General features: G+C 35.6%; 1 protein-coding gene across 3 annotated transcripts in view; it reads right to left on the bottom strand.

Moving 5' to 3' along the window:
• RIC1 (RIC1 partner of RAB6A GEF complex) overlaps positions 1-26,017 on the bottom strand; it is a 49,821-nt gene that overhangs the window by 21,896 nt on the left and 1,908 nt on the right. For 2 of the 3 annotated variants that reach the window (XM_090132191.1, XM_031606131.2), the window contains exons 2-6: positions 17,458-17,565; positions 13,847-13,923; positions 2,080-2,187; positions 923-1,065; positions 566-702 (exon numbers count right to left, since the gene is read on the bottom strand). In XM_090132191.1, coding sequence (XP_089988317.1) covers positions 566-702; positions 923-1,065; positions 2,080-2,187; positions 13,847-13,923; positions 17,458-17,565 — 573 coding nt within the window. The remainder of the gene's footprint in view (positions 1-565; positions 703-922; positions 1,066-2,079; positions 2,188-13,846; positions 13,924-17,457; positions 17,566-26,017) is intronic. The other variant, XM_031606132.2, reaches the window with a different exon arrangement.

Below are 26,017 nucleotides of genomic sequence, written 5' to 3' on the forward strand. Positions count from 1 at the left end.
GCCAGAGGGGATCCTTCAGAGATCATCTAGTCCTTCTGCCTAATCAGAAGAGACTGAATGATAAAATGTAGTAAGGTTTGTAGGTTGAGCTACAGAAAGAAAGTATATATAGCTTAGGAGAGCTCCCAACAAACAAATTCAGAAATGCTTGTCACTATGAGAAGAATTATACTTAATTTCATTTGAAAGCTAGGAATAGCTACAATACTTGCCACAGGAGAAACCTCTTTCTATCACTGCACTTAAAACTAGTAAACAAACTGTCACAGGCAGTAATAAGACCTCAGAACTATGACGACATTCCAAAACAATCAAAATTAGAAATTTTACCTGCTACTAATTACACTCTCCCACAGTCAGGTATGGCTGCTAAAACAATCTAGTTCAAATATTCATTAGAAATACAGTACTGCTCTTATGTCAACACTTACGCTTTTTTTTTTTTTTTTTAAATTATTTCTTTGTATCTGAACAGAAGTTGAAATAGAAAGCTAACTGGAAGGTGGAGACCAGGGAATGGATATCTATTGTAGAATGTGTGCTATAAATACTAAAGGGAATATACCTCAGCAGTGAATCTACTTGACATTGGCGTAATGAAACCAACTCTGCCGTCATTAAAAACAACTGCAAAACCATCAAGCGTGGCACAGTACTCCATATCTCTGATGTAAACATCTTCAAATCCCAAAAATGAACCTGCTGAGAAAATATCACTGATTTGAAAATATGTTAATATAGTGACAATACAAACCAACAACTTTTCAGTTACTTACTACTTCACAGCAAAAGATGATTTAAACAAACTGTTTTGTCCACATTTTGAAAAGGCAAATTTTTCTAATCTCTATTTCAAAGCACATTGTATTTTATATTAGACAGTATTTCTTCATCAAAAAGACCCCACAGAATATATACATACCTCGAGAAGACTGCAAGTCCACGGAAAAAGGAACCGTACACAGGTTGATGGCCTTTCTTCCATTGGTCATACCATCCCAGTGAACAAGATGGAGAAATCCATCAGCAGTAGCGACAAGTAGATCATCTAACGTGGACTGCAAACTAACAAATGTATTTGTAATTTTCTTTAAAATTTGTAACTCAAATCAATGTCACAGAATTATCAATTAGTGTAATAAGCATCACATTACTGCCTTTTGCATAAATAAGTTGGGAAATTAGAAATTAAGTTATAACTGTATAAGCCTTTAAGGCAGTAGAATACCAAGCTTGTAAAATATACTATCTCTTTGTTTTATTCCAGGAATCATAAATTATTAACAGGTCTGTGTCATCAGAATAGTTGTTTAAATGGCACATGAAGATCTGTAGATCATACTCATACTACTTTTGAATAAACGTAAGATGTTGCACACAATCAACTATTCATCCATAGCAGAAAATTACCAATATCACCAAAGCCATAAACAATACTTTCCATGCTCTCATTAAGCTCATTAATTCAGCAGACACTGGACTTCTCCTATGTAATTCCAAAAAGATCTCTAAAATTCTGAAAACTATTGTTAATCTATATGTATGTAAATAACAACCTGAAGGCTTCTAGGAAAGCTTTTCCCAACAACTGCTACATATATTTCAATATCCATTTCCTCCATTGAAGACTATATCCAATTTGCAATTTGTTGTTTTTCCATCCCACTCCAATACCATGCAGTTTCACCAACTTCTTACATTAAAGTCTACCTACAGAAAAGGCAATCACCACGAAAAAACAGAGGTAAACAAAATCTTTCAGATGAAATGTCTGGAGACAACTGGAGGAAATGTTGAAATTCTACCAATGTACTTGCCTATGTACCTATGTCTCCATTAAATATCTAATCCATACTTTGAGCCCACATACAAACACATTTTATAGTAATGTAATATGGAATACAAATGTATTATGTACCTTTTTGTATAGTGGAAAATATATTGGCAAACACAGAAGGAAAGAATTCCTGACTTTTTCACCTTCTCAGGCTTTCTAAAGCTTCCTACCCAGTTTCCTCTTCTCTTTTTAACAAGTAACTGCAATAAACACAGAAGTTCTAACGCAATTAATGAACATACCTTGTGATAGAAGCTTGCAGGTCCAACACTTTCTTCATTTCAACATTTAAAGAAGGAGCACATTGTTCTTCTTTATAATGTGGGGTTCCCTTTATATGTGGGCTTCCTCTAAAACAGAAAGAAACACAAACATTGAAACAAGATACCAGTCAAAAGAGGTAAGAGTTATTTTTACAATTCTTACTGATTTTTCCTTATGTATACCAGACACCTACTATCTGTCTACAAGCAACACAAGTTGCTCCAAAAGTAATGCCTCCTTTTTATTTCCACGGAAACTACAAGAGAGACAAAGATCACAATAACACTTTTGATAGAGAAAATTCTCAGCTACCAAGCACTAGTTTTCAACAGTTACCAGCATTAGCTATGCATTTATGGCTGTGACACTCAAGAGCCTGCCCATCCACACCAGTATAGGCAGCCCTATACTATTGTTGCTACCACTGCTGAAATGCAACACTTACCACCTCACTGTGCTCACATTCATTGTTTGGTCAATGAATGTCAGTGGGTGCCGCTTTTTTCAGAAGGAGGAATTCAGTGACACACCTTTGATCCATCCATGCTTCCACTTCAGACACCATTCTGACAGGCTGCCCCTCTGCTGCCATCTGTCATATGGCAACACGTAAAGGAATACTCTTGGGAAAATTCAACCTCTACTGCCATACCACCAACACCCACTTCTGACACCAACATAATAAAATAGGGAGTATTACTTTCAGAATAGCCCTTATAGAACACCATTTTAAAGCAAAAATTGTAATTGGTAGTATCATCCTGTGTGTCTATAAGGAGTATGCAAGCAAACTAATACAATGAACAGACAATGAATGTTACAACAATTGCAAGTTCATTCTTTGTCAAAAAGCATTGCCGGTTTAGACTGTAAAACACTCATGTTTCTTCATCTCCTTTTACCAGATCAATGTTTCCATCTTTAATGTCTCACAACTCAACAGGCAGACATTTGTTATAATAATTCATATGACTATTACCCTACAGTAAATTATCAATAAGCCTTTGGCCTACCAAGAAAAGGGATAAAAGAGATGACTGAGAACTTCCTTAAAACCGATCATTAAACTTTATCAGTTTCTAGATAGTGAAAGCTTCCAGTGTATATTTTCCTCATTTTAAATTTCACATTCAATTCCCAAACTAAATATAACATCCTTATTTGTTTAGTTTAGCTTATTCAATGGGCCATATGTTCACTTAATTAAAAAAAAAAACACCTTGACCCATGTAAGTACTGTGATTTGACGTCATCCTGTGCTGAAATGAGCATCACGCTGGTTAACAGCTCTAATTATGCACTTCAAAGGCATTGTAAACAACTTAGAGTTTTGCCTAACATCATTAGTCAGAAACAAATTGATACACAAATCTATGTCATCTCGGGTTTTAGCTAGGAAAATACTTTATTAAGTAAGGCAGCCAGTGCAACTACATAAGACACAGCACATAACAAAGCAGCTGCAGTTTTGAGACGTTTGATATCAGAGTGACACCTTAGCCTCTTTCCTGACTTTCTTGATCTCAATTGGCTTTAAGTATCTTAATTTCATTACCATTTTATAGCAAAACACTGCATTCAGACAAACTATTCTTTGGCGTATATTACACATATTCTTAAGCAAAGCTAAAGATTTATGCTAGCTGAGGTACGAGAAAAGCAACCTTTAACAAGGTAAAGTTTACAGACTGAAATACTAACATGTTTTAAGAACAACACCATGGGGGTCATAGAAAAAAAATAATCTGTAAGGTTAATTAATTTAATGTCCCCAGACTGCACACCTTGTCTAAACAACTGTACAAAAAAGCATAAGAAATTACAAAATGCAGCTAACTTGGAAAAAAACAAACCTCATAGTAGCCAGCTCTTGTGATAAGTGGCCCCAAATACTAAGAACTTGACTAGTTAATACCACTATTGTTGTGGGTCTTTCTTTAATCACTATGCATTTCTTGAAAGTTCCACCTGATCTGTCCTCACATCTTCTATAATCAGGCATTTAAAAGACTTAAAAAAAAAAAAAAGGCTTAGATCCTTCAAATCTCTGCCACTACCTGCAATGTAAAATCTTGGGGATTGGAGAAGGGGACTCAAAACAACTAGAAATCACCAGATGTTTGAGCCTTTCAGTCCACGTGGACGCACAGACTCAAACAGACTGTTCTCAAGCAACATGACAGGGCTGTTGCTCATCAAGAACCAGTGGTACAACTCAATCTCCTAATCAAACAAAAAAAATAGACAGAAAAAGATAGCATAACATTTAAGCGTTATTGTAACACACCATGCAATGTGACTCTAACTGACAGGTACGTAACCAAGTATAAAGAGTGGTTTTGTGGAGCAAAAAATACAAGCCAGAATAGGAACACCACAGTTGGAAAGATGTTTTTTTTTTGTGGGAAGATAATATTTCATTAGGGTAGGCTTCTTTTTTCTTTAAACAGCTCTAATAAAAATAGTTTGTAAGAGTATTTCAGATTTCAGTTTTATGATATTTTTTATCAACATATTTGTTTCAAACTGCAGAGTACATCTTCTTCCAGAGTGCCACTATCACCCTGACTGAAACTCAAAAACTTCAGTATTTTAATTTATTGCCTATGACTAACAATTCAAAGTAAAGCCCTACCATGGGTGCAGGGAGAACACGGTACACTGTGTTCATACAGTCCACATCTGCATGAGTCAGCCATACTAGCTGAGCTACTTTGACCTTTAAACAAAGAATTTGCTCTGCTGACAGAAGCAGGAAAGAATGTTTGGCCTGCATTGCCACATCAGCATCTGCTACTGTTGTATCCAAATTCTAAGTAACTCTCTGCTGTGCAAGAATTGAGAGGAATGGACATTCCATTAACCAGCTACATGTATTTCACCTCTATTCTGACTTCAATGAGGAGACAACCAAAATCACTTCATGAAGTTAAAGAACCTGCGCTTGAAACAATAAAGAAGAAACTGTAAGTGAAAAACTAAATGAACTGCGGGTGAAAAATCTTCAGTATGTCTTTCAGAGTTCAGTCTTAATTCTTGTATGTAGATGAAGTATCAGAGCATGTTTTTCTAGGCCTCAATTCATTAATTTTAAAAATATTGGCCATATCTGTTAACATAACTAAACCTCTGAATATGTCTCTTAGCACTCAGAATGAGGAAAAACCTTCCACTTCATAAGTGATCTAAGAAAAACCCAGATATAGAATCATTTGAGTTGGAAGGGACCCTTACTGTCATCTAGTCCAACTCCTCTGCAATGAGCAGACACTGTGCAGAGCCCTTCACAGTCTGAATTTGAATGCCTCCAGAGATGGGACATCCACCAACTCTCTGACCAGCATGTTCCAGAGCCTCACCAACTTTACTGTAAAAAACTTTCTCATAACCCATTTTACTTTTCCCTCTTTTTGTTTGGAACCATTTCCCCTTGTCCTATCACAACAGAGCCAGCTAAAGAATCTGTCCCCGTCTTTCTTATAGAACCCCTCTAGACACTGGAAGACCACTATCAGGTCTCCCCAGAGCCTTCTCTTCTCCAGACTGAACAGTCCCACTCTCTCGGCCTGCCCTCACAGGGAGGGTGTTTTATCCCTTGGATAATTTTTGTGGCTCTCCTCTAGACAGGCTCCAATAGACGCATGTCTCTCCTGTACGGATGACTCCACATGTGGACACAATATTCCAGGTGAGGCCTCACCAGCACAGAGTAGAGGGGCAGGAAGACCTCCCTCACACTGCTAGCCATGCTTCTTTTGATGCAGCTCAGGACATGGTTAGCTTTTTGGGCTGGCAGCGCACACTGCTGGCGCATGTCCAGCTGCCCATCCACCAGTACTTCCAAGTCCTTTTCAGCAGAGCTGTGCCCTATCCTTACATTCCCCAGCTTGTACTGAAGCAGCAGTTGCCAAATGCAGTAACATGGAATGCGCAGAATACTACGTTATTTATTTTCTTGAAGGTAGAATAAAAGTCTGTTATGTTTCGGATCTTGAAGATCAAGATGTATTTTTTTTTTTATGACCATATTCATTCCCTGTTCCTTATTTTACATTATACTCAGATGCTTATTCACAGCAAACTAGCATTGTGTGTGTAAACAAAGACTCTGTAGATGTTGAAGATCTAAATAACTAAATCTCATGAATGACTTTTAAAATAAGGGTATAGAAATATGGTAAATATAATTTCTCCTTTTCCAAAACTCATTCACTAAGCTTTTCCCACATTAACCTCCTGATGTAGATTTCTAACCTGACTTTCCCCAAATTAAAGAGAAGCATATAAGTAAGTGAACATTCTGCTGTATTTATTTGACCCTGCAGAAAGAAATGGCTCTCTAAATAATACTTTAAATCCATTAAAAAGCTATGTTGAAAATAAAAGATGCAAGATGCAACACTGATAAAATGGAAAAAGGGACTAAAAAGCAAAACAAAACAAACAAACAAACCCATCCAACTCAAAAGTATCATCAGTTCCCACAACTCACAGCTGCTTGGGAAGTAGTGGAGACACTTCTGAAAAACACATTCAAAGCTCTAGACTGGTTCATTAGGAAATATATTTAGAACAAATAACTGAAACACAGGAAGTAAAATATTTTTATACATATTTCGGACTATGAACTTCACCGCAGTTGCTGCTAAAGCGGGTCCTTCAGTAGTATGCTTTGAATTTTTTTTTTTTTTTAATGTTTCAGCTAATAAAAGCAATAAGCAATCCTAGGGAAAAACAAAACAGAACAAAACAATCAACATTTGCAGATGAATTTATACTACCATCATCACCTTTAAATGCAACTATTTAATAACAAGCCACTGTCTACCATGCTTTTTACGATCAGCTCTGAAATAAGTAGAACAAAATTGTACTATGAGCTTTGATTTCCACGTAATCTTACTTTTCTGACCTCTAAACTTCTTTATCTCCACCAGACACTGCAGCCAGCCACCAGCATATAAAATATGTCTGCCTTAGTCCACATCTATATGCATGCAGACAGAAAAAGCCAGACAATTAATGATTCAAAGAGATCAAATGGGAATAACTATGAAGAATGAAGAAGGATTTTAAAAAGTAATTCACCATACAGTCTTTTCTACCAGAGTGAATAATAGGTTTCTGTGGTTTGAGAAGTACTGCAGTGCGGTTGATACAGCAGGAGGAAGGAATGCCATCCAGAGGACCCTTGAAAAACTCAGAAGGTGGGCCTCGTGAACCTAATGAGGTTCAACATAGAAAAATGTAAGGTTTTGCACTTGGGTCAAAGTAATCCCAGATATGTATACAAACTGTGAGAAGAAATCCTTGGGAGCAGCCCCATGGAGAAGGACTTAGGGGTTCTGGATGATGAAAAACTTAAAATGAGCCAGGAGAGTGTGCTTGCAGCCTGGAAGGCCAATGATATCCTGGGCTCCAACAGAAGAGGGTTGCCAGCACAGCAAGGGAAGTGATTGTTCCCCTCTATTTTGCCCTCATAAGGCTACATCTGGAATACTGTGTCCAGGCATGAGGACCTCAGCACAAGAAAGAATTGGAGCTGTTTGTGTGGGTCCGAAGGAGGTCCATGAAGATGATCCAAGGGCTGGAACACCTTTCCTGTTAAGACAGGCTGAAGGAACCAGGCTTTTTCAAACTGGAAAAGAGAAGGCTCTGGAGAGACCTCATTGCAGCCTTCCAATATTTAAAGGAAGTTTATAAACATGACTGAAATCAACTTTTTACATGGTTAGTTAGCAATAAGGACAAGGGGGAATGGTTTTAAACTAAAGGATGGAAGATTTAGATTAGATGTCAGATGGAAGCTTTTTACTGAGAGAGCAGTGAGGTGCTGGAACAGGCTGACAAGAGAGGTTGTGGATGCCCCATCACTGGAGGTGTTTAAGGCCAGACTGAACGAGGCTATGGGCAATATGATCTTTGTATTTGATCTACTGGCTGGCAACCCTCCCTGTGGCAGGGGGGGTTGGAATTTGATGATGCTTCAAGACCCCTCCAACCCAAACCATTCTGTGATTCTAACTGACACACTAATCAACTATTAATTTTAAAAGTGAAGTGGTGTCACAAGCTATTTCAGTTTCAAAGACTTCTTAGTTGCTTCTGAACCATGTCCTGGGCTAGCAAATTCCACAGTGTTTAATAAAATTTTACAACTAATCTAGCTTTAAATATACATTGCCCAATCAGTGCCAAAACCAACTTTGTTGTTTTAACAAGGAAAAAATCACACACAAAATTTAGTGCAAGTTTAACTCCCAAGAACAATTATTTAGTAAGTTAATTAACTGTATATCTCATCAATTACCCCTGCAGAGTTTAAAGTTCAAAACATCTCTGCACACTAATCTTCAGTGTACTGAATCAGGGAAAAAAAATCCCTACTGGTGAGGTAATCTATGGCACCTATAAACAGCCTTGCTAAAAGAAAGGAAAAAGTTTTGAAAAATATCAAAAATAGCAGGGCACAAATACTCTAACCAGATATGCAAGCATTAATACAGTAATATGATCTGGAAGATAAGCATTAGCTTGTTAATGTGCTTGAACTGGTTAGAACATGACATTCAGGCCTGATTCTAAATTTATGGCCCTTAACTCCCATGCATTCTCCAGTTGAGGATATGAAGAAATACAAGACGAAAATATCCTCAGCATTAAATCACCACACAATGTCTTTTCAAGTCTTAACATCACTGTTTTTGCTGAAATTCTGAACTGAAATAATTAACAATTTAGTAGAGAAAAGTCTCGACTGTGGTGGTATTGCACTCCCTGTGAAACAATCTGTACAATATCTGTACAAATTCGTTTGGATATTCCTCAAAAAATATTGTCACTTATGTGACACTACTTACGTACACTACCACTTTTAGGCAGACCACATGCAGAGATTAATCGTATTTTGCCATCCTATTATCACACATTCTTTTGTTTTATTTTGTAGCAATTTTAGTAACATGGTGATAAAATTAGACTGAACTAACTGAAGCAGGACTTTGTACTTGTGTTCACTTCTGGGAAGTATCACAGAATGTGGGCTAATGGCCAACACTGATCCTCTTCCAAGCCTCTATGAACTGGAGAGAGGTTTTTAAGAGCTGGCACTGTAAAATAGTCTGAGGCAGTTTATTTTACCTTTTTTTAAAATGTGTTTTTAGTCAAATGGATTGAGCAGGACTCAGACTCTGCAGACTAGCAAGCTCCAGCAAAGTATTAACAGAGACAAAAATATTTATTCTTTAGAACAACTTCATCTCATAACATTCCTAAAATATTAAGACAAGCAAACAATAAAACAAAAAATAACAAATGAACAGCACTATCGAGGGACTCCAGATAAAAACCTTCCTTTTTCCTCTGGAAAAAAAACAGAATTCAGAACAGAATGTTGCTGTTACACTGTAAGCATTAATTTTACACTTTAAACTAATTTTAGCTTGCATATAAAACATGCATAATGCTGAACAGTCTCTAAACCCTCACCATATCTACTTCAGTACATCTGAAACCAAATAAGCCTCAAAAGGTACAACAAACTAGAATTTAAAACAGTATATTGCAACGTATATTGAAGTACAAGCAGCTAACATCTTCCCATGCACATACTCCTATACAGATGTTCTTTTGCTTGTTTGTTTGTTGTTTATTTGTCTGGTTGCATTTTCTTGAAACAGTTCTACTAAGAGTACAAATGTACAAGCATTTCAGGATCATCTTGCTCCATCATATGTAAGAAAAATTTCAAGTGAAAGATAAAAGAGCAATGGGTTTTACTTTCAGCAGCTTTTTTAGTCCATTTCTTTAAATAGAGGCGAAACAATTATTTAAGGCATTTCAATTATCAACCAAACTCTATAGTTTGAAACAAGTTTTGAAACAAGTATTTGTTTCAAAAATAGTAATGCCTTATACAGCTGTAACTTCACTGCATCTACCAATTGCCTAAAGCAGAGGAATGTTAAAGAAACCCTGATGCCAAGAAAGTATCTTCTAATCTGCTTTTCTGACACTTTTTATTTACTGACAGTAAAACATGCGCATTGTATTTAAATGAGAGTTAAGGTGACAGGAGAACTTAAACACAATATTTATTAGGTTTTTTTCATCTTTATGGAAGGAAATATAATTGCAAGTTCAGCGACTCATTAAACTAGAAAATCTTGCACCAGGATTCAAGTGCAGCTGAGCAAGTTTCTGGTGTGTACTCTCAATGTATCATGATCTCATTATGTTTACCTGCAGTGCTTAAGAACTCTTTTTAAGCTGAAGTTATATTAAGAATGTTTTCTTTTTATTTTTTTTGTCAAGATGCTTACCTTTCATGACTCTGTTACAATTTGTTATTTAAAGAAAGGATACTGGAGTACTGGCCTTGTCCTGCTTACAGAAAGTACTTTTTGCCAGATCATAAACACTAAGCAGAACCTTGTTCCAAATTTTAAGAATAAGACTAAGTCCAAACTTTAAAGAACACATTAGGATCTTCTGATAATATTCTGATAATATTCTGATAATATTCTACAAAATCTGTTAACTTCCTGATATGTCATGGAGGTGGCCAAAAAGAAGAATGGTAGAGAGGAAGAACATTTTTGTTTCCAGCAGCTAATGCGACCCTGCCCTATTCTACTCAAATAAAAGGATTGTCTTCAATCTTCCTAACGTTTTGCAAAGCTCACACACTTCCACTCATAGGTAACATAGATAAGTAACTACATAAGTCAGAGCTGGACAAGTCAGAATTAATGTTTGCACAAGTGTTAAAATATCACAAATAACTGCTTCATATTGTACTGAAGAGAATCACCGCACAAGTATCACTGGCCAGTTTCTCCATGCTCCTGAACTTCACAATCCTGCTAATGAACAGAAAGTTCTAACAACCAGTTCTTTGCATTCAGAGCTATTTTAAGATCACCACTTCCTAACACCAGCCCTTCTGTCATAACATATGGGGGCCCACAAGCTAAGCTACTAGAATCTCAGAGATGGTGGGGCAAGGAGTTAAAGAAAGGAAAGAGGTAGGTTTAGTTTCCCCATCAGGAGAGCAACCTAGCTTGCCTTAAAACACGGCTGCGTAATCACTATGCCAGCACACAGGAAGGAGCCAAGAACAAACTGCTACAGTGGGAGAAAACAGGAAGGTGATCCCTTTCAGGCACAATGCAAGTAATACACGACTCCTTACAATGATTTTTTAATTGCTTCATAGTTAACAGAATAGATTTGCTAAACTGTTCAGTCCTGCAGAAATAAAATACAAGTATTTCAGTGAAATAGTTTCATCTTTGGCAAACAAAACCATCCCCCAAAAAATTAAAGTTTCAGTTCTTAGTTTTTTTGTTTAGTTTGTCTGCTGTTTAATTTTGGCTTGGGTTTGCTTTGGGAGATGGATTGTTTTTAGTTTGTTTAATATCTGATCAACACAGGAAAAACTATAAAGCAGAACTAATGAAACTACCTACTGACAAAGCATTGCACCTGCATGGGAAAAGAAATTCATAATAGCTTATAGAACAATCCACAGCTAATCCCAGCATACTTAATTTACACACAAACACTACTGGCTGTCATTCTTTTGATCTAATATAACCAGAACTGTAGTAATTTTAATAAGGTTTTCAAAATTGAGATCTAAATATAGATAGACTAGTAATCCCAGTAAGTTCAGTGAGATCTTCTTAAGTTAAGTCCATGCATCAGATTTAGGAGACTGCGAGCAACCCAATAAAAACACTGTCGGGACAAGCACCTTGTCTTTTTCATCCACAGAAAAAGCACTGTATTATCCTTTGAGCTTGTAAATAAACCCTGAAGTCTTCACCATTCAAGACACAACTCAGCTAACAAATACTTTCTCAAAAAACTTGCAATTTAGGTTGACAATTCACTTTCCAATATCAATATATGAAAGTTAGTCTGATATAACTTGATAGCTATTTTCAAATCCCTCCTTAACATGGCACATATAAAGTTCCAAATTTTTCTTTTACTGCAGAATTTCTTTCACTCATATTGAAACTGCATACAGGTTCAGATTTTACCAGCTAAAAATATATGCTCAGTAAAAGAGTATGCTATCAATTATCATTTACATTGTTTGCATTGTGTGCAGCGATAGACATGCTAATTCCTTTATTTTAACAGTTTCTTTACCAAGATAGGCTTCTCTAATTTTTCCCCTCTCCTTTTTTTTTCTGATGACAGCACAGCAGATGCGAAAAGTCAGTTTGTAAATTTGATCTACTCAGGTTTCAGAAAAGGCAAGCACTGTAATATAACTTGTCCATATTAGTTTCTGAAAAACTGACAAATAAGTTGCAGTGGTAAATTCTGTTTAATTCCACAGCTTTGAGGACTATTTCAGAAGAAAATGATGCGTTACAACAGTGTAACACACACAGTTACCAACACAATGAAGCAAAAATTAATTCAGTTTCAAATTTTCTACTAGCTGCCAAGTCATTTCTTCCAACGTATATTTGTAATTGAGATTCTTTTTTTAAGCACAAAGCAAGCCTTCATAAACAATGAAGTTTTAAATGTTCGTGATTTAACAGTTATGTTTTCCTCTTATATGACATCATCATCCTCTGATACTCCTTACAGGTTGCAGACACAGGGGCTTTGTCATGTCCTGCCATGGAGAGGCTGTCCCCTGGGCAAAAGCTGTGGGCAGCACTCAGCCTTGGCCTGCTGATATGCTCTTCTTCCCATCTTGATTTGTTTCTCTTCATTCTTTTTATATTGTGTTATATCAAATTCCTTTACCATTTTTAGTAAAATAGTTTACTCCTCATCTCAGTTGAGTAATTCCTTCTTCTCACTTCTCCAACGGCTTCCCACGGTGGAATGGGCAGATGTGGGGAGGGCCTAGCCCCATCACAGACAAAAAGCCCTCAATCCATGACACCTACTCATCAACTTTAACTTATTCTGTGAATATGAAAATGCCCCCTTTACCCCATATAATTAATTTCTGGCCAATGATAAATCAAGACCATTTTATTATTTCTGTGAACAAACATCAACAACTACACAGTCTACCTATGTAAACATGCAAATACACAAATACATTGTTAAGGTTTTAATCTCTCTTACATAGTTTCAAATTGTGTCCAATCACACTAGAGGTCAATGAGGTTAACCACAAATGCATCATGTACAGTCACATTACATTTTAACAAAGGAAATGTACTATATGGTTCACAAGGGAAATAAGATGATAATGACAACATAACACAAAACTAAAGTATTTGTACATCTTACTAAAAACATGTATAAGATACAGGAAATTTATTTCAAAAATATCTCAATTATTGTAAAGTTGGAGAGAAGAGAGGAATTTATAAAAAATGTAACCCTGATAATTCCTAAGAAACATGACATATTTAACTGAACTACTACTAAGAAACTATTGAAGTTTGTGAAAGATCAGGAATCTAAAAGAACTGTGTTATATCAATTACAAAATTAGACATTATTGATTCTGCTATTCAGAATTTTGAGACCTCACGAATTGCCAGTAAGTTCCAGGAATCCTGCCAGTGTACAGCAAGCCAATTAGATCAGCTTCTCCTCTGTACTGACTCTAAATCTAAAGAAAGATACTCTATATGGTCATCAAGGTTTAAAACACAAACAAGGAAAAAAATGTGTTTGATCATATAATCTGCCCAGGACTTATCTGGTCACATTTTCCTATGCTGTGAGGATGCAAAGAAAGTTTACAATACTTACTTGGGATACACTGGCTCATAAAGATACTTGTCTCTTGCCGGCGGGATTTCAAAAAATAAGATGTATCCATTCGCAGTCTGAAAGAGAAATACTGATAAAATGCACATCTGGACATCTAATGCATGAGTAAAATCTATGCAGATTCTTGTCATTTCTATGTCTTATACAGAGTGAGCACACCTACACACTATCAATTTTCAGACATGCTAAAAATTCATTCTATGTAAAATCCATACTACCTCTCAAAATTCACTGAACATATCACTCATTTGGGAGAAAACATGAAAATATCTTGTTGATGTATGCACCCCACAGAAGTTTGTCTGATTCATACAGATCTAAATATATGAAAATAGACAGGTATGTGGAACTTAGTCACCTAATTCCCAAAATAAATGAATCTCTAACAGCATCATCTTGAGTATTGAATAAGAGAGAATTAGCCGTGCTTTCGAAGAGAATTAATGCAGAAAGCAGCTAGTAAACTGTAGCAGGCCTTCAAAGTAAGACCCCCAATTGCTTCAACACATACAGACACCAAAGAAGCCAGGCACTGCCTCTCAGTACTAGTCATCCAGGTAGTTTTGAAAAAATTTTCGTTGATCCATCTTAGATAACAGTATATTTTTAAACTCTTTCAGTGTCTCAAAAAAAATTCTACTATAATCCAAAACCAAGTTATGTTTTGCTATTCTAGGAGACTGATTTAAAACTACAACACTGCTCAAAATTAAGAAGTATGATTTGTCCAAAACACAAACTTAACCTTTAGGCAAACTGGCAAATGAACTTCAGTTAAACAGTATTTTCATACAAACATTTCGATATAGGCCGAGTATGTACCTAAAGCATCATTACTAAAGTTAAGCAGCACTGAAATAAATGGTTTCAAGTTGCTTTGCAAGGCTGGTTTCCTTTTCTGTGAACACAGGAAAAAGTAACACCTGTTAGCTTCGTTCATCAGTTCACAGAAATCAAGTTTTCTGAGATGAATTTGTGTTTCAGCTTCAAAAAAGCCCTGTAACGTAATAAAAGCACAATTCTTGCATTCAAGGCAAATACCTTTCCTATGTAAAACTATCCAAGCCATAAAGGTGATATTGAGATGGCCCAAAATTAATTCCATGAGCAGTAGTAATACGTTCCATCATTATATAGAAAAAAAAAAAAAACCCACAAAAAACAACCCACCAAAGATACTCATTTCTAGTATCTTTACAGGTTCTTTCCATTACATCGTTAAATATTTAACCTCTCAGTTACCCAATACTGGAAGGAAAAGTAAAACAATACCGTGAAGTAATCTTTATACTGATACTGTACGAAGGGCCTAGATGAATCCCATTCAAAACACGAGTTACTATTGTTACAGGTTCATTTCTAGATAGAACCTCAAATATTGTGAATAGCTGGCTGACATGCAGAAAATTCAACCAGATACTTGCTGGAAATTGATCATGTTTGTTTCTACACTGCTTTATAAACACCTGTGCTGCAACAAAATTTAGTGAAGTTTCATCACTGTCATCTATTCCCTCATCATTCTCATCTCTGACAGTCAAAACAAACATTCAATGCCTTACAAGGGATTTCACTACATGTTTTCTCATATGCTGCAATGTTTCATAAAATTCTGCTTTAGTTCTGGGAATACACCCTGAAAAACAACCTTACTGGAGGACTGCCCAAATCAGGCATAAGTCTAAAATGCCAATATCTTTCTCTGCATTGAACTGTCTTGATCCAAGTTCATTTATTGCTAGATTCAGTTGTCATGATTGTACATACTAATCTAAGCTCAGCAATACTAGAAAAAAAAAAATTATTTGTACAGTAATATGAAAAAAAACCCTGCAAAATATTAGGGGATAAAAAAAGAACAAACTCTACTAAAAATGAACAGTGAAAAGTGATGGTGGATATGATAGTCCAAAGCAGGACAGTAGTTTGCAAATGTACCAACAGTTTAACACAAGAAGATACTACTAGTAAAAATTTTAGAATTTCTAGAGAACAACAGAGTGAGAACTGCTTAAGGTGGTTTAACTGCCTACCAGAGATATTATAAAGTCTTATGTGCCAGATCAAAATTTGCCTTCAGTGCAAACAATAATTACCTCACAGCAGATGCTATAAATTGATTCCCCCCTCCCTGTTTGACCATTCAAAATTTTACTATGTGAAACCTAAGTTTGCAATACGCACATATGCAATCTGATATTATCCACAAAAATAGAACACTATGCATTTAACTGCAAAAAATAACTTGAAAGTCCAGTAATGAAATGGAAAAAAATAAAAAGCCTCAACGTTTGTTGAACCATAAGTTCTTGAGTAAATGGATCTCAACATCATAGAAAAAATACACAAATTAATTCAATATAACAACTACATCTCTTCTGAATTCCTACATGACGTAATTGTAACATGCTTGAGTAGTTTACTTGTGATTATATTCTGGGTTATCAAATTGAAGAATTATTAGTTTACTCATGGTAAATTTCACAGAAGTCTCCTTTTTGCTACTATAGATAAATACAATCATTTACAACCTGAAAATATAATCTGATGCAAACAGAAATATTAGAGTAATATATTACCGCATTGATTTCAATTATCTTTTTAAATGATTTAAACATTGTAAGCTAACTTATCAAGAAAAGAATACCCCAGTATTACTTACAAAAATGGGATCTTAGGAATTTTAGTAGAGGCAAGAACAATTTCATCAACCATCTAGTATTGTTCACTATGACAGAATGTCTGGTTGGCTTAAAAGATGCTACAAACACCACTTTAAGTATAGAAGACGGTTTATATTTGGAGATGAAATCACCATACCAAACAAGACTGTAATTACTACACAATTTGAGATTCCGTATTCTCAACTTCTGATGGGTAATTTTAATGACTTCAGTCTTTTGCAGTTTTTCACAAGGAAATTCAACAACCTTGACTTTAAAAGCTACCAAAAAATTACAATTAATTTAAGACCAGTTTGTAATATAAGACCTGGCCAAAAGTTGCAAGAATCACATACTGTGTTCCAAATCACAGTATTACTGCATCACACACTGACATTCAAAATGCCTACTTTCACTCTGTCTTACACCTCCAACTTTTTTCTAAATATTGGAGCTCAAACACTTCAGTGAACTACTGTGGGCATAGCACTAGCTATGAAACATGACTAAATATGTTTTTCCCAACATGCAAAACATGAGTTCAACTTCTCATCCATTTAAGACTCAGCTTTCTGAAAAATCCATAAGTACTATTTATCAAGTAAACATGCTTATGTTGCCTAACTCCTTAGGTATTTCCTTCATTCACATCTTTATTCTCCAGATCACAAAAATATTGAGGTGCTGCACAACCCCTAGCAAACACATCTAAACATTTTAATAAAGAACTACAACTCATTCTTCGGAGAAAAACCACTAAATCTCTAAAGAAACTTTCTAGTATCCTTTGTTACTACTGTCCCTTACTACTCACGTAAGATAAATAATTAGTTAAGTGTATGTATAGATTCCAGATTTCTGCAAGGAAACTGGTAATACAAAACTCTTCTTATAATAATTTAACCACAATATAAAAATTCTACTTACTGAAACAGCTATCATGGTGCCATCAGGCCGCCATTCTGCTTGCTTATAAGATCCAAACTGAGAAGCTGCTTTTGATAGTTCCTTGTAGCTCACAATTAATACGCTGGGCTGAAGGGAAAAAAAAGAACACAATAATAATTACATCATTTGTCTAGAAGAAATGGGAATGTAAAAAGTTACCTTTCCTTACAATGTTTCTCTCAAAAAATTAAAAAATGAGTATTTGACAATGCACGATATAATGGTGCTTTTTAAAAATAACTTAAACTGAAGCCCTGCCACACTGATGTTCTTCATCTCACTTTCAAATAAAAGGCAATGATATAGGTTGGTTTGTTTAAGGATTAGTATATTAGTTTAAGGACCAATACATTAGTTTAGCAAAAGGAATCAACGAGTGCTAATTCTAAAGCTTTCCATTTCAACTTTACTTGGTGTGAACAGCCTTGTTTTCTTCTAATTCTGTTTCATATGTAGCACTGGAGTCATAACAAACTACTTAACTTTGCATTTCACAAGGTGCAAGGAAGTCTTCCTCAGATTTTCACATATATTCTTTTGGAAGTTGCTCATTATGGCATGAAATGGAAATTTGCCAAACTGGGGAAAAACAGCTAAAGGTCAGCCAAAAGTCTAAGTGATTAAGCCAGTGGTGCAAAAATGGGTATAAAGTGGGCATAGGACCATCCTAAATGCAATCACGCATGCCCAGAGGGACGTTAGCATATACTAATGAGTTCTTGAAAAAGAATGAATAAGTATGCCAATGTATGCAGATGTATGTCTTAACTGTTTATATGTAGAACTTCAACTCTGAGAGAATGTTCCTGTCTTGTGGTAGAATCGTGAGGAATAAAGGAATGCTGCTTTCTAACACCTACTGCAGTTAGAGACTTTTCTTCCCGGATTTCAGATGAAAGCAAACAAAGTTACTTCAGAGAACAGAAGACAAAGGATAACTGAAATTTAACATGAGAAAAGAAAACAAACACTTCTAATAGGCTCCTATAATGAAATGGACTGTCAAATTAGCCAGGATGAAAAATTCTTCGTAAAAGATTTGGTGCAATCTATTCATATTGTTTCTGCTAAACAGATGGACAACTGTATTAAACAGATGATACCCAGAAAATCTTTTTCACATCTCTTCAAGAAAAAGTCAACAGAAATGATGCAGACAAACAGCTTCTACAGTTTGTTGAACTGATTTTGCATATGAATGGAAGTGCTCAGTTCCACCTTTATTCCTGGATACCAGATCATGACTTCCAGTGTTACGAAGCTCAGACAAAGCTACCAAAAGCACAGTCTTCGTTCCCTTTCATGTAAACAGTTTAGAGCTGACAAAATCCTAATGAAAGACTACCTCTTCTTGGTCCCAGGCTTAGAAACAGTCTTCCTCTCTAAATATACTTAAGATTTTAAGTTTTCACTTTTCTCATTCTTGAACTAATAACAGCTTTCAGCTTAGACAGGTATTCCCTTGTTTGCTGCCCTCCCCCACTGGGAACGAAGACAGAGAAATATGTGCATATACATTCGTTTGAGCACAACCATGCTTCCTTAGCCTTCAGCTACATTAAACAAACCAAGCTTTTTCTAAAGTTTCCCCTTATCAGTACAACAGATGCATTCTCTAGCCATATTAAATGTTCATTTTTTTTCAGAGATATAGCAACCAATTCTACACCAAAAAGAGTACACTACCCCAGCAGCTGGATGGGAAAAATAATCTGTCACGACAGTCAGAGATGACTGTTTCGGTTTAATCAATTTAAGATTGTGCCATAATTATGTGAATATTTACTACCACCACATTTGAAAACAGTTGCTTCAAGTTCCCTTACAAAAAAAAGCAGAGCTACAAACTAATTAGCATGAAACTAGCATACATGTAAACAAGGAGTTTAATTAATACCACAGACAGTCAGCCTCTGCATATTTATAGTATGACTTTGCAATCTGTGACCAGTTGTATTAATTAGATTTCGCATCTAGATAGAAATGACTTCCCAAAAATAAAGTTAAGAATTTATACTGGAAAGTACAACAAGCAAACTATTCTTTACCTTAAGAACTATTTACATCAGCCTTTTCAGTTTGGACAGCTTTTCTCTTTCTTTCAGCTACTAGTAGATCAAGTAATGTAACACTAAATAGATTACTCGTAATGGAATTTTTTTTATTGCTCTTGTGAACTACATGGTCTTTCACTACTTGATTTAAAACCAAGTTAAATGTCTTAGATGTGAAGGGAAAAGAGGTGTCTTGTGACAGTACAATCGTAGTAATCTGCTCTGATCATTCTAACACCAATCTTAAAGTGCTCCTCTGCTTCAAGAATTTTAGCAGCAGGCAAAATAAAAAGTGCTAGAAACTCATTAATGCACAACAATTTTCTTTCTCTATTAATACTTCTACAAATCATAATGATCATATTTATACTGTAATGTCCTTGTGACATTTATCTGTGAGAAAGATATTGCTATGCCTTAGAATCTCGGAGTATATTCTACATACACAGAATTGTAAAATTTACACAGAACTGATTTCTAGGTTGATTTACATTTTGTTTTTACAGATGAAGACTAAAGGAGTTACCATTAAGAGTGGCATGCTCTTTCATTCTGACTTTCAGTAATCTCCTACTAGCAAGCAGATTGATTTCTAACTCAATAAATCAGGAAGTCTACCTAACCGATGTTTAAACCATAAATATTTCATCAGTTCAATTTATTTCCACATTCAGAAACTGAAAACGAGTTTTGAAAATCCCTAACACAAGAACTTTCACTGCCTAGGTTTACAAGCTCCACACTAAAGTGAGAACAGCTACAAGCTTCACACACCTTGAAGGTAGCATGCTCTGCATACGCAAATGAAACAGCCATTTTACATCTGAAGTCATTTACTACCAGAAAAAGTGACCTAAGAGGTATAACAGCAAAGAAGTACATTGTATAAAAAGAAATCTATCAGCTTAATTTTAAGTACTTGCCCCACATGGAACAAATCATTCAATACATATTTTTAAAAAATAAAAGGGCCTAGTCAATATAAAACCCTTCTTTGATTAGTTTTAGGTAACTAACTCATAGTCTGTATAAAAGCAGCAGGTATTCAGACTCCATTGCACAGAATTTTCCCTACATCTTTGCAGTTCTGTTGGGATAACCAACAGAATTCCCTACACCATCTTCATGAAAATTGCACATGATTTTTTTTCATTCTCCAGATTTCAGCACACAACTACTGAAAATTTTAAAGAAATCCAATTAAGCTCAAGATATAAAAGATAAATCAAGACAATGATTCTGCTTCTTTACAGTGCTTAAAGTCTACTTTTACTAAACTTTTAATGGCAGAATCACAGCTTTTGGAGAAACATAGGAAGTAACCTAGCAAATAAAAACAGTTGTTCAAAAAAAAAAAAAAAAAGTCTACAAAACATAAGTAAACATCTTCAGTTCTTAAGAAAGGAAGAACTGAAGATTTCCTGTGAAACTAGTGATTCTTTCACTCAAACTGCAACTTAAAGCTAGCAGAAGCTTCCCAAAATAGATGAGAAGCCATTTCTCAACCTGCTGCAAAGAAGTCTAGAATTTTGGTATAGTACATTTTGCTCTCAGTAAAGAATATCAGGTCAGGCAAAAACGGAATCCAGAAGCCAGCACTTGCTTATGAATAGAACAGTGGGGGAGGATGCTCAAAAGCTACAAAAATAGATAAAAAGGGAAAAAGGTAGGGCAATCATTAAAAAATGCACAGTAATATCATCCACCAAAGATTAAGTTAATTCTCCAGCGTTCCTGTAATAAAAAAAGAGATACATAAAACACAACTTCTTGTTCCAACAGTTAAATATACCACATCTCCTTCCTTTCTTATCCACCACTCAGTTACTTGGCCTATCTTCTCACAATAACCCTTCCCACAGGTCTCATATTCTGAACCTTTTATGCTTGATACTTTCTAACGTTAAAAAAAAAAAAAAGTTTTTTAATTAAAAAAGAAACGAAACATTTTGGATGACTAGTACTGAAACAGAAAAACTGTACTACTTATAAAACCCTTACTGTACCAAGCCAGTTTCACAGGCAAAGACATTCAATTCAACTACCTGCTTTAAAACTGACTAATTTCATTAGTAGCTGTTGTAACATTGCTTAGTAAGAGTTCCCTTGGACGTCTAACTGAGAAAGACAGACACCACAACAAACATTCAATGAAAGTTATTTGAAATCAATAGTTTTATTTAACTCTATCTGACAAAGAGCATACCACCTTTCCCACTTCCTTTCTTTTTGCAAACAACCTCATAACATTGGATCATATGAATTAATTTTTAATGAAGATTCTATCAAGATATACTGGCTATACATAAAAATCTCTCAGCAAATTAGACATGAGACATTATAGGTCTACTTCTCCAAACACAGGCATTCCACCACCTGAAGTGAATACACATTGAACAGATTCTTAAATGTGAACTGGCTATCTTTAAATACCACAAATCATACGGACTTGAACAGCAGCAAGTGCCTGCTTTTACTGAAGTGTTCAAAGGCCTCAAAATAATATGATACATTAGCCAAGTGGAGAGAGGTAGAGTCACTGGTTGTTTGACAGAATGTAACATAATAAAAGCATAAGTTTTCCTTAATTTGGATACTGTGGTTTGGCTGCTGTGGGTTAATGGCAAACCACGCGTGAAGCACATTCAACACGTTAAATAGGCCAACAAATACAACACAAAACTACTGGACTAAGTTTGAGAATTAAAAATCTAACAGCACGTGTAGATTCAAGTACTGAAACCTGTTAATGTTCCTTCATCTTCAGTTGCTCTCTCACTGAGAACTGACTTGAACAAAGACAGAAGGAACAAAACAGGAATACTGCCATTTATAGTCACCCAAAAAATTAGCAAAAGTGTGAACTAACACTCTCTGAGGATTGTAGATGTTCCTGTAAGGCACCAGCAGACTCATGATTTTTACATAGAACAATGAATTAGGTATGACAGCTGAGTTAAATGCCAATAGCAACACTGTATCCTACGCAAGGATAACAACTTCACTGTCAAGCAGTTTATGTCCCCATGCTTGCCTGTGGCAAGAAGTTAAAGGAACTCTTTAAAATAGTGATGAAGTTGCACAGAATGAGATCACTTCTGACCAAATGCCTAAAGGCTTTGCAGAGTTACGGACACATTACTTATCCTACACACAACCAAGAAGTTCAGCTCTGATCCACACCTTTTTTGCACTCTGGCCACAGTTAACTGTTGAAACTCTTACGTTCTCCCCCTCCAACATCTCACTATCTTAGACATAAAAATTTTATCTCACTCAGAATTAGGAGGCAATTTCTTTCAGAAACACAAATATTTGTTTTGTCTCAAAATAAAAATTTTTCAACTCTGTATTAAGATGTAGGCACAAGACGAAAACCAAACAAACTATTTTGATGAGCTTAAAATTTAAGCTGCAGGCTGAAAGAAACAGAACGAAGGGCTGGTGACACTGAGCAGTGTATGCTGTCAGACAGCTTACACTCTGCTTTGAAGGTTGAATCTTAGCAGGTGTATTAAATAATAAATGCTTAAATAGAGGGGGGGAGAAAGGGATGTAAACACAGACTGTGAAAAGCTGTTTTGTAACTAATGTAAACATAAGATGGTTGCAGAAGGATTTCTGAAAGTAATGTTGATTATCACAATATCGTTCTTAATTCAGTTTAAAAAAGTAGTGGAAGATTTAAAATCAGCAGCATATCCATCCAAGAAATAATGCAACATGAACAACTCCAAATACTGTGCTTCACAGAAGCTGCTGTGGAAGAAGAAAAATCAAAGTGCTGCAGAACTGCCTAGCTGATGGCAATCACTGCCTCTCCCAAGCAAAAATTTTTAGTCAGTCGACTGCTCAAAAACACTGCCAGTAAAAAGGCTGTACTCCAAAGAATTTCTCAGTCCTAAGAATTATCAAGTGCTTCAATTTGAATTATGGAACAACAGGACTCTGCGATGAAGAGCAAATTTACAAAACCTCTAACATAGTACCTGATCTTACATTGACAAACAATTTTATGTGCAACTGCTTGGAAGAGCTCACAACAAAGATGCTATTCTCTTCAGGTAAATAATTTTGCAACGTTTTTGAAGGGTCGTCTATTTGATAGTAATAGAGGACAAATGAAAAAGGCATGCTAATATTAACATAAGAACTTTACATTTCGTATGACAAGTTCATCAGTCCCATAGGTATTTCTCTCTCTCTTTTTTTTTTTTTAACATAAGTCATAAATAACCTTGTAATGGAAGCAATGGAACAGCTGTCACTCACCAAAGTGCAAAAAGGAAATGGCCTTTTCAGACCAGTCCCTGATAGGTATCTGTGAGAAGTTGGAATCCCAGAGAATAAACTACTATGAAAAAAAAAAAACAACCAACTGAAAAAACCACAAGCCACAACAGAAGAGGCAAGACATCCAGCTTGCAATGATGCCATTTGTGCCACATTGTTTACAATGCATAACCACAGGTCATTATCAACGTCTGACCTCCATATTCCAACAAAATTTCAAATAAAAATGCTAGAGAGATTGTATCTAATCCTACCTAGGAAAAAGAAACATATTACAGTACTCAGCAAGCTATTCTCCTTAGAGTTCTAAGATAAATACATCACTCTGAAAGCCTAATCCTAGAAGCACAGTGAAAACAATCAGTTATTTTTTTCTTTTAATAGTCACCTATAATTAAAAAAAATACAGTAACAATGGCATTTTACACACACACACACCCCTTTTCACACACCGCATTTCCTATAAGAACTGGTGTCACAAACAACTCCTTCTATAGCATGCCAAAATTCCAGGTTACAGATATTACTTCTCTAAGAGAAGCACAGTTCTCTGTTGAGTCCAATTTGCTCAAAGAATGTATCAAGCTCAATTCTAACAGAGAACCAATCAGTGACTGAAAAGCGCATGAAGAGTGTCTTAGAAGAATATAGAAGAAAGTCAGCATTTAAAATAAAGACAGATTACTCAGCAATCTAGGATTCTGACATGCATGCTATCCCATAAACTTATAGTTCAGTGATCTCATTCAGCAACAGAATATCACAAAAAGAAAAGTTTAAAAACTTGGGTAGATATAAACTGTAAGTTGGTAAACATCTGGGTAATTATAGTATTTTCCACAAAATGAATAGACTCCAGAGGGCTTGCAGGACTGGTAATGAAAGGCAGAGTCATATCAGACAGTATGACAATGTGCAAGGGTTTTCATTAAATATTTAAGGCTGGCACTTATTTCTGTCATTGCCATCAGACTGTTAAGATCAAAGAAAGGAAACACCAGACTATATTTATATGTGCAACTACGTCATCAGACTCTATTCTTGTTTCACTCTTCAACGTTTGCAGCGGAAAAATCCATGCCTTTTCACATATTCTACAGCTGCACACATCTTCACACAATATCTGGAGAATAACTGAATTCCTTAAACTGCCTCAAGTTCTTATTTCATGAGATAACCAAACAGATCTAAAATAAAAAGTTATTCAAAGGAGTAAGAACAATGCTCCTCTCATCCCTCCACGAGCAGGGAAAAGCAAATTTTCACTTGTTGAAGTTGGCTGGCCCCATAAGTCCAATAGTAGCCAATACTAGCCACAAAAATACAAGTCCAAGTAGTGAAGACAATAACTCTTCAAACTGCACAGCAGCCTCAGGAAAGCACACCTTCAGTTCCCAGCTTAATAAATTATCTCTTTTTAGTATTTCAGAAATTTTCTTTCAAGAACTGAAGTTCCATGTTTTAAACATCCAAGTACCTAACATTAGGAGAACAGTCAAACAAGCTTTCCAATGCTGTCAATGAAAACAGGTTCATTGGCTTTCAATGACAATGAATGTACTGTGGCCATAAATTTCTTATTAAATATTTAAGAAAAGCACTTAGATCACCTTCACCAAACTAGGGCACATGCAAGAGAATCCATGAAATAGCGAGAAGAAAGCCTTTTTTTTTTTTTATCTTTAATAAAAATTAAAAGAAATAAGCTATCCTTTTAGTTTATCTTTTCATTCCTTAATTTCTATTTTGTGTATGTTTTATAACATACAAATAAGTACAGTAACACACACATACAATTTATAAACAAATATACATATATGGGGGTGAGCGTGCTCAGCAAGTGAAGAAATAAGTTCATCGCTGATTAGTGGTCTTTGTATCTACAATCTAAACTCACTCTACAAGTTAAGCAGTCTAGGAATTTTTTACTCAAAGACATCAAGATAATTTGATCTGTTTTTACCCATGTCACTTAACTCATTTTCTAACCTTAGTATCTATATGGTTTCCAACCCCAAAACCAATCCGCACTTGCAGATAGATTTTGCTATCGTTAGGTCCTAATATACAGGATTAAATATTACCACTACACTTGAAAAACACACATCACTCAATGCAAGTTCACAAGCCTGGAAGTATTTAAAAGAGCCTCTTGTTCTTGAAAACCTCAGAACAGTTTAACCAGCCTCATC

The sequence above is a fragment of the Phasianus colchicus genome, chromosome Z, assembly GCF_987193195.1.
Source record: "Phasianus colchicus chromosome Z, bPhaCol1.hap1.1, whole genome shotgun sequence".
Lineage (NCBI taxonomy): Eukaryota > Metazoa > Chordata > Aves > Galliformes > Phasianidae > Phasianus > Phasianus colchicus.